Source organism: Tupaia chinensis, unplaced genomic scaffold (genome assembly GCF_000334495.1).
Source record: "Tupaia chinensis unplaced genomic scaffold, TupChi_1.0 Scaffold000207_1, whole genome shotgun sequence".
NCBI classification, from domain to species: Eukaryota; Metazoa; Chordata; class Mammalia; order Scandentia; family Tupaiidae; genus Tupaia; species Tupaia belangeri.
The window spans coordinates 2050382-2060788 of record NW_006159682.1 but is presented as its reverse complement, the minus strand read 5'-3'; the positions used below and the strand labels follow the sequence as shown (position 1 = coordinate 2060788).

General features: G+C 40.1%; 1 protein-coding gene across 9 annotated transcripts in view; it reads left to right on the top strand.

Moving 5' to 3' along the window:
* ELAVL4 (ELAV like RNA binding protein 4) overlaps positions 1-10407 on the top strand; it is a 204161-nt gene that overhangs the window by 171541 nt on the left and 22213 nt on the right. For all 9 annotated transcript variants that reach the window (XM_006147264.2, XM_006147259.3, XM_006147262.2 and 6 more), the window contains one exon: positions 7307-7410. In XM_006147264.2, coding sequence (XP_006147326.1) covers positions 7307-7410 — 104 coding nt within the window. The remainder of the gene's footprint in view (positions 1-7306; positions 7411-10407) is intronic.

The following is a 10407-nucleotide window of genomic DNA, read 5'->3' as shown; positions in this document are numbered from 1 at the left end:
ACTCTTTCTTCAAACCCAGCTGAAATGCCCCGTCTCCAGGAAGCCTTCCCTACTCTGCTCAGTCAGAATCAGTCTCTACCTCCTCTCTTTTCCTATATGTAGCTTTAAAAGGAAAATCTCTGCCGTATTTATCATTTCAGCTTGGCTATGATTAGTTCTTATACCTGTCTTTCCCTTCTATGTTATAAGCCTCCTGAAGACAGGATACTTTGTTGGTCATTTTATACTACACCTGTAGTGTCTAGCATGCAGTTGGGTACCCATTATATGTGGGATTTCTGTGTCTATTGCTTGTAATGTGCCCCAATGTAAAAGAAAACAGCAGAAGCCTTCTTTATTTTCAAGGAGACTAGGGCCTTATTGAGGAGATAACATCAGCCTAGGCAACAGGAAACCTTTTGAAGAAGCAACATTAATCACTTTTTACAGATGAGAATACTGAAGCAGATCATGGCAAAGTAAAAATATAAAATCAAGGGACAATGAGAGATAGCAAATATTGAGAAATTCTGAGCACTTTCCTATCAGAGCTTCCCTTCCTTGTTCCTATAGGTGGGTGTATAGTTTTTTCAGAAACCAAGGCTCAGGGATGTTAATTTTTAAGTGCATTGCTGTGTGACCCAATTCACTTAAAAAAATGAGATTCTGACTTGTGTCTGACCAACTCTAAGTCCCTTTCTTTCCATTGTTCCTCATCATACTTTTAACCAAAGCTCCTCAATCTTTACTGTGCATTTGAATCATCTGGAGATATTGTTGAAGTGCAGATTCTGATTCAGTAAAGCTGGAGTAAGACTTGGGGCTGGCAGGTGGCTTGGTGGTTAAGGACACTGGACTCCCACATGGCTGACTGCAATTCAAGTCCTGGACCTGGAGGCTTGCTTTCTCTCTCTCTCTCTCTCTCTCTCTCTCTCTCTCTCTCTCTCTCTCTCTCTCTCGACATCTCTCCCTGATCAAAATAAAATAAATAATTAAAATTAAATAAAAAAAGACTTGAGGACCTGCATTTCTCAGATGTCCCTTGGTGATGCTAATGATGCTGGTACAGGGACCACAGTTTGAGTAACAAGCCTTTAAACCATACTTTGGCAGTAGTAACACTGGGTTTGCAAAAGAAAAGCCAAGACTCAGACTTCCCAGAGGAGAAATTGAAGCGAGCAGAGCCTTAGGGGTAACAGAACCCCAAGGCATTCCCAGTAAATGTTAAGAACAAAAAGAGACCCCACACACACAGGGTAAGTGTGTGCACTTGAGTTCTCACCTGATGCTAGACATACTGCTGGGCACTTGCGCCCTGGCTAGTCCAGTAGAGAAGCATGGGGCGGGATAGCCCATTGGCTTGGCCTCATTTAAACCCTAGCTCTGGAGCCTAATTGGTTGACTTTTGGGCAGGTTATTTAACTTTCTTAAAGCTCACTTTCCTTATCTGCACAGTGGGCCTGATGAGACCCATTTCACAGGGGATTAAATTAGGTAACATTAGTAAGCCACTTAACACATTGCTTGGCACAAAGTCGGCACTAACAAATTGTAGCTGCTGTTAGTCCCCATGTTAATATAATCCCCACAGAGATCCTGTGATTGTGAGGATTAAGGGATTATCTCTCTCTTTTTTTCCAGATAAGGGAATAGGCTGATGAAGCTTAAATGACTTAACCAAGGTTATACAGCAAGTACAGTTTTGAAACACACACACACACACACACACATTGTTCAAATGTACAACTATCACCACTATGTAATGTTAGAACATTTTCATCACTCCAGAAAGAACTCCCATAATCTGTTCACCAACACAGACACACACATACACAAACACACACGTGCACACACACACACACAATTTATATGTGCAGGAAAATCTCTCTGACCTCTTTTAGGTGTGTTCAGGGAAATTCTAAGCAATTGAAAGCAGGAAAAGTTATCTCAGACCTGGCAGCGAGTGAGTCCTGGGATGTGAACTTAGCTGAGGTTAACCCAACGTGTGGATTATTGCCACACAGGAGATCTTGAGGTGACTGGGGAGTTTATCATGTGCTTTGAAAACAGGATTTCAGCCCTAGCTAGGAGTTCTAACATCCACAAAAATTCCTTACTCAGTGCAGAAGTTTTTAGCAGCAGCAGCTACCCATCTGGCTGCCCCCTCGGGGGCTTTGCAGATGAGCAGAGAAACAGGATTCTGGAGGACAATGGTTTTTAAAGAGCAAGGTATGCAGGTTGGCAGTGCAGAACTGAGCTGAGGTTCCTTCCGGCTAACTTCTCTACTGCTGTGATCGGCCATGAAGACGTCAGGAGCAGAAGTATCTCCAGGACCCTACAGGCGAGGAAAAACCACTTCTATCCAGAATCCTGGGAAAAGAAGAGTTTCCAATCAGCTATCATCTTTACACTTGCTAGGGAATGAATGCAGTAAAAAATGCTTAGCACAAACCACTAAAGATAATTTACTATTTCTTAGATGATTAAAAAAAAAAAAAAGCCTCTGAGATATTTCAAGGCCTCAGAATAGTTGTTAATAACATTTTAGTTCAAATGGGGTAACTATGGTTATGGCAAAGATACAGGATTTGGTATCAAAAGATCTGAACCAAGAGATGAGCAAATAACAGCCCCAAGGGCCAGACTGAGCCTGCTGCCTATTTTTCTAAAGTTTTACTGAAGCACAGCCATGCTCATTTGTTTATGTATTGTCTGTGACTGCTGTATAATTGGATGTGACAGGGACCATAGGACCCAGCAAGCATAAACTATTTACTCTCTTGCCCTACCTACACATTAAAAAATTTGCCAGCCCTGAATTTAGACTAAGATTCACCTCTGTGACCTTGGACAAACCACTGTTTTCTCTGAGCTTCAGTTTCCACATCTGTAAAATAATGATTTGTTCAGAGTTGCAAAATCAAATTCAATAGAATGGATGGAGAAGCACTCTGTATACTGAGAATCTCTGGAATTTGGACAGGGGTAGTTTCTTCTCACCTGATCTGTGCTGGGGGAGAACCCACCCAGGACATTCCCTGTGCTTTGTTTTCCAATCCCTGCTGTTGGTTTGATACCATGTTCTCTCTTTCTCACAAAGACAAAATTCATTCCCCAGTTTCTCTTTCTTTGCCTCTTCTGCCTTCAAACAAACAAAACATTCTAAGTATATGCTTCCGCAAGTGGAAGATTGGTACAAATGTGTACATTCATTCTTTCACTTACCACGCATCCACTGAGTACCTACTATATTGCAAGAATGCAAATTTTGATAAGCTAGTTTTTGTAGGAAGAAGTGTTTGGTTTATAAGGACAGAGGTTAGATATAAAAATTATTGTAGCAGAATAGAGATGTCGCCATGTCACTGTAGGAGGACGCATTGTCCTCCTTTGTGTGTGTGTGTGTGTGTGTGTGTGTGTGTGTGTGTGCTTTATAAAAACAGAAGTATTCAGGTTCAGATTTAAGAACAGCTTGTTGAGAACAAGAACCTATTTAATCTAAAATACACTGAAGTGCTTTAAAATGTAGCCATCATGTCTAAGGGTTTAGTTTTCTCTTGGAAGCTAGATTATGAATTATACTGCCCAGGATGCATGTCCTGCTTGTGTATGGTAACTAGGGATGCCTCACACACGCCTACTGGACAGGACTATTAGGAAATAATTAAACACATGGGTTATAGGTCACTTAGGCATCAAGAAACCAGATATTCACTATAATTTCTTAACTTTAGAGACAGTGTTCATTTCAGATCTTATTTTTCAATAAAGCTTATTCAATAAGCATAACTTCAATAATTTTTTGTATATTCAACTTGCTATCCAAATAAACTCATAAATTGGGAACAAAAATAAAGCTTGTTTCAATTTTCTGTTCTGTAAATATTGTTGCCATACCTATATTCTCAAATCTTGCTACTAATAAAGACAGAAGATGGAGCTATTTGGAAAAAACAGAGAACAATAAAAATACGTAATCTAGTTCTGAAATGCAGATACATACGCACTTAGCTCTAGGCTCCAGACTGGATCCTATGAGCCCTCCCAACATGGTGTCTGTCTTGGTCCCCATGGTAAAAGTATTCTCTGTATGTTTTATCTCTATTTTTCCATGTACACTTAAACATAGAACTTCAAATCCAAAACCTATCACTGGTATATAGCCCCTAAAATTAAAACAAATTCTTTCTCATTTTATTCTTCCCCTGCTACTAAAACAGTGTCTAAAAGAAATGATAGTTGGGTTTTTATATTTTCAACCTAGGGATTTAATCCTCTCCAGAACTTTTTCACAGGGAGTGCTTAGATCCATAGAGTATTTTTTATTAGACTTAGCTGGACTCCTCCTATGATGTTGAGAGGCACGGGAAGAAAGCCTATTCGTGAACTGGGCTAACCACAGGTAGTTTCATTGTGCTGCCAGTTTATCTTGTATCTTTCAATTCACAGGCAAGTTTTTCCACTTCTGTCCTCTTCTCGTTCAATGCAGTGTTCTGTTTTAAAGTTTGCCATTCATTATTTTATGTCAAGGAGAATCGCCATCTTTTTCCCCTTTTCCTTCTGAGACGATGCTCATCTGGTTTTTAGTTTTCCCAAAAGCACCTTCATTCTTGGTGTGAAATGCAGCCTTTTTCTAAACCTAGAGCAGGTGATGAAATGCAGTAGTTCTAATTGCAGTCAGGAACAAAACTGATGGTGGATCTGGGACTGATGTAGGCAGGTGGGTTGTTATGACACATCTTGCTGGCGAGGAGTCCCTTCCCTCTCTTGACCTTTGGAACCTTCCCAGGACCTGAGTCTCGATGAGTTTTCCTTCCTCCAGATGCAAAGGTCTAAAACGACAACAAAGTATTAACTGTAAAAATTATACCCACTTATATTTATTTTAGATTTCCTTCAATATGTGAACAATTTTTTAAAGAATTATTTAATTTTATTTATTATTGTTATTATGTAAACAATTTTAGAATGAAAGGTAGCATATCAGGAACATACATCACTGGTAAACATTATGAATTTCTCCACTCTATTACATCAGTGTGGTGAATCAGGAACTATTGGGCTGTCAGAAAAGTCTTAATGCATTTTTGTACAGAAAAACAAAAACTATGTCATGACTTTTCAGCCAAACAGTATTTCAGTGTGAGTTAGGTCTAATGTTTGAAGTTAAGTGGTGAGTGCTTTGTTTATATGTTTTCATATTTCATTTTAATATTACACAAATTAAATTGGACTGGATAGATTGACCCTCTGATCAGGTTCCTAGAACTCATACATAACTTTATCACTGAGATGATTGCTTTACAAATACCCTTTGAAATCAACTCAAGTTGATGCATGACTGTTTTAAAAAAAAATGATTATAAGAATATTTTAGGCAATTTTTTAAGGCTTCTTATATATGCAAGGTAAATATGACTGGGAAATTTGCATGATGAAAATGGATTTAATTAGGTGAATTTAGTTAGGCTTGATGAGGTGGAGCCAAATTTAGGATAAATGATATTTTTAAACCAATGAAATTTGTCTCTTGTATTTTCGTATTTGCAAAATGAAGTTTCTCAGAACATGTGGCAGGGTCTTATAATTCACTGTTCTCTCTATCTCTCACACACACTCACTCATACACCACGCTTACAAGTGAAATGGATAGAGAAAGGTTCCAGCAGCTACTGTTCACCAAGCATTTTCTCCTTCCTCTTCAGTTACTGATCCTGGCAGGTAAAGGGCATATCTGGCAAAGTTGGCCCCGTCTTTCCTATTCTAACCCTATTTTTCTGACACACAAAAGAATATCCTAATAGAAGCTGTTGCTATTTTAGGATTTCCATTTGGAGAGCAAATGCCATTGTGTTTCCTCATGATTTTCTCTGCTTCCATCCTAAATATAACGAATAACAAAGTCACCCATTTTCTCATCCAGAGCCCAACTTGTTTTCCCAGGTTCCCTCCTACAACCAACACAAACACAGACATTTACCAGCAAAACAGAAGCTGTTGGAAAGATTTTTTGGCTGCTGAAATGGGCTCCTGTCACCAGGACATGGCAGGCTTTTTTGCTGTATTGTCTCCCAGTCCTGGCCCCGGCACTCCAAAGCGAATTTTATGTAATCAGTCTTTTCTGACATGTGACGTCCTGTCATTTTTCTCCCCTTCGGCTCTGCTGCCGCCCACAAATCAATAACATTGCCTGGGAAGTTCAAGCTGGTTTTGCAGCCACCCCAAGCTCTGTGTTTCTTAAAGGGTATGTCAGAAAATGTAAAGTTTCCTAATGATATTTCGGGCTGATGACACATGGCAGAGCTGATGGACTATTTATAATCAGTGGCACGATCGCAAGCACATTATTTTTATTTCACTTAGGGGGGAGCCCTGTCACTTGCTACCTCTCTTTGCAGACAAGTTGATGCCATCTCCACCTAAAGTAGCTAAATCCTCTGCAGAATGTGTTTGCACTCTCCTCTTTGTGTTAGGAGCTCCCCAATTCTTGCCAATAGAACCTTCCCTCCTTTTCTTTTTCTTTTTTTTAAATTGTTCTTCGGTGCAGGGAACGATGAGGGCAAAGACTGATTTGTAACAACTGTTTTAAATTCTGGCCATGCCTGCCTCCTTCACTATAAACATCTCCTATGTTTGCTGCTCAGATCCTGCAACATCCCCCTACCCTCGCCAGTGTGGGTGTGGATGGAATGTCTGAGGCAATAGACATGGCTACCATGTCCAGTGTTTGTCCCAATTTGATAGGACAGAATAGAGCATAGATGTCTCGTGTTGAGTGCCTACTATGTTCTAGGTGATGTACTTGGTAGGCATTTTATATTCAGTATTTCACTAACCCTTCCAAACCTGTTTGAATTTAGTGCTATTCTTACCAGAGTAGAAATGTAAAGAAAAAAATAAAAAAGAAGAAGAAGATTCAATGGTTTTTCTCCAAAACCACACAACTGGTAGTTTTTTAGGGAAAGCTACGGGATTGCAGTCCAAGTGTCTTCTCAGAAACCACACCTACCTCCTATCTTCCCACTAGTCTGTGCTGCCTCTTCCAGAGTCTGTGGACACTTGTGTATTCTGGTGTGGATAAGCAGGGGTGCCTACTGGATTTTACTTTCAGCAGCTTCTGTGAGTTTAAATGCCAACCAGAGTGAGAGTTGGAAGGATTAGAAACCTCTAAACCTGGTATAATAGGAACCATCTACGAGAGGAGGGTTTTGACTCACTGCAATGGGAAATGTTGCCTCTATAAACATACTGAGTGTGCTCTCTCTCTCTCTCTCTCTCTCTCTCTCTCTCTCTCTCTCTCTCTCTGTCTTTTTTAATGTTTCCACAGGACAGAGTTTAGGGTATGGATTTGTTAACTATATTGATCCAAAGGATGCCGAGAAAGCCATCAACACTTTAAATGGACTCAGACTTCAGACCAAAACCATAAAGGTAAGAGGTAATGTGCCAGCTCGTGACTGATTAGGCACTGGTTAAATTTCACCATGTTGATCTAATAAATCCAAGCCATGAGGGAGCTGGAAGTAGTGTTTTTTATTTATTCAGAGAACATTTACTGTCCACTCTAGTGAGTGGGGGACACAGGTCATTACTGGAGTGGTGTGAGGGCTGAGAAGTTGAAAGGGACCATAAGCCGTGGGACCTCCAGTCCAGAAGGCAGATGAGGTACCTGGAATTCAAACCCCACCAAGAGAACCTTGAGCGAGTCTGCAGAGATGGCAGAACCAGAACAAGGAAAGAAACTGAAGAAGGAAAGCTGCTCCAGATAGAGAAAACAGCATAAGCAAAGCACATAAACATAAGAACATGTGAGTGGGAAATAGTATGTGAATAGTGTGGCTCAAGTTTGGATGGGGAGGTGATGAAACTGAGAAGAGGGCAGGGCCAAGTTAGAAGGCCTAGGGGCCAGGCTGGGCCACCAGGACCCTCCTAACCAAGACTCAAAAAGAAAAAATCAGTTATAACACACTCATGTAATAGGGACAGGTATTATAAAATCAATGAGAACATACTAAAGGAGTGACAGAAAAAGCAATATTCCAGCAAACTGAAAATAATCAAGCAGAAGATAATATCTCAGGAAGTGTTGTTTAAAATTTAAAATAGAAACAGTAAGGCAACACTAGTTTCTCCAAAAGGAGGTTTAGGTGTCTATGGCTGGATTGTGGAGCTCGCAGTTCAGACTTCACTTGTGGGATCCTTCAGAGAAGGTGCTGTGTGCATTGGAGTCCCCCTCTGGCACCCACTGGTGGTCTCTTAGATGGAGCCTGCCTGCCCCTTGGCCTCCCTTCCCTTTCTTCCTCCACCTCCAGGCATCGTCCTGTTTAGGGGCAGCTGCCAGCCAATTAATGAGTCCCATCCTTCATAGCCTATTAAACCGCAGGGAAGTGTCTCCTGGGCGCTCTTATCCTCACGACAGCAGGTCTGACGCAAAGTAGGACAAAAGAGAAACCTCTCCCAGAATGGAAATCTATAGATGGCACCAGCTTTCTGCTTCTGAAAACACAAAACCAGAACTTTTCAGTCCAGCAAAGCTACCCTTCCAATGTCCAGCCAGACAGAGGAGTGTACTGGTATAAAATAATTCTAGCAGGGAGATAATCAAAACAAAAACAAAACCTTTCTCTTTTTGGAATCTATTATGTGATTATCTTTCTTACGTGCTATCTTTAGGCAGCTTTACTTTTGCAATTCATTTTAGCTTATTTCTAAAGATGATTCTTTCCCTGATCTCCTACAATCTGTGGTACCCAAAGACCCCAAAATGGGCCTGATTCAGGCTGCCATAATCTAAGTGTAGAACAATTCCCATGAATTCTCTAAGGGGGAAATAATCAGGAGTTGTTTAATTATGGGAGAGTCCTTTGAGAGGAAAGAGGATTAATTTCTTTTGAAGGAAAAACATACCTATTTTCAAGCTTTAAGTAAAGAAAGGATGTTCACATCACCTGATTCTTTGATGAGGCTACACCAGGTTGATCGCTGTATTTACAGGTTTGATTGATTTTGTGTGCTCTCTATTCTGTGTTAGAATGTCAGATGTTTACTCTTCCCTTGATGGACACCCTGACCTTGAACAGAGAGGTTCTTTCTTTTTCTTCTACAGTTTTCTTGAAAAATCAAACTCTTCTCCAAAGTGTTAGTATCAAATCATCAGCCATCAATTAAACTTTTTTTTTTTCCATAGTATTCTGTAAGACCATGGGGTTTCCCTGAAGACTGAGTGGACCCTGCCTTTCTGGTCTCAGAATGCACCCTCTGGCCCATCAGATACTTCATCTAAATGTCTCTCAGAGACAAGGAACATTGATTACTTTGTCTCTCAGAAGATCCAATCTGCCTCCTTCCCTTATCTGTCTCCCTTTCTCTACCCCCTCACCCACCCCATGTTCATTGTGCATCAAAACACTGCCAACACATTTGCACCCAGTGGTAACATGGGCTTCTGAGGCACTGCAGAATTCAAAATGCATGATGCCATGGCTGAATCAATAATTCCCATTCTCTACTATGAATAAAAATTTAATGTGCAAACCTAGGGATTTCAGCCCTTTCATTAAAGCAGTTTATTTGCCATACTAAAAATTAAGTTTGAGTGATAGGTTCCTTTATTAACTTTTCTTCCCTTTCCTAAAGGGACACAGTGTTTAAGGTAAAAATCATATTAAAGGGAAGAAAAAAGCAAACCTTTTTCATGTGTTGTTAATAGTCTCATCATTTATTAATTTTTTAAAATTGCTTTTTTGCCTTTCAGGCCACTGTTTACTTCTTTTCTTTTGGTTTACTTTGATAAGTGATGAGATTTATGTATGCTCTGACTCCTACAAATAGGTAACTTGTATATCTGGGGGGGGGGGGGCAGGAAGTGACTTCTCTAGAAGCATGCATTCCAGAGATCTCTTTGGAATTATCTAGTACATATTTGAGAACTTTGGTCCAGTTCATCTCTCCTTTTCACATTTCTGGAGTACTTCATGCAAAAACATTATTTTCAATGTAATGTTTAAATAGGTACAGGGTAACCAAGAGTTAATTCCTAAATTATGAATGTTAATGATTAACAGCTTGATACAGGGAAGGTTCTGGGAAACCTTGAAGAAGTGTTGGAGATTAGTGAGGTGGGGACATAAAGAGGGCAGCAATTCCACTGCTGTCGTAAAGAAGGCAGTGATTCCACTGCTGTTGTTGCCAGTTCTATAAACCCAGCAACAGAAATCAAAATCTAGATTTGTTTTTTAATGCCAAATTTCCCAAGTGTTAAAGATTGGAAACTAACTCCAAAAGTTCTAACGTATTATGTAGGCAAGCCAGATAGAACTTAATAACTGTCCTTTGGACAGACAGTTTGCATCCTCTGAACTCAAGTGTTTGTTTTTTTCTTTATCTGTGATAGAGTGTTTGTGTGTCCACATGAAAACAAAAGGGAAA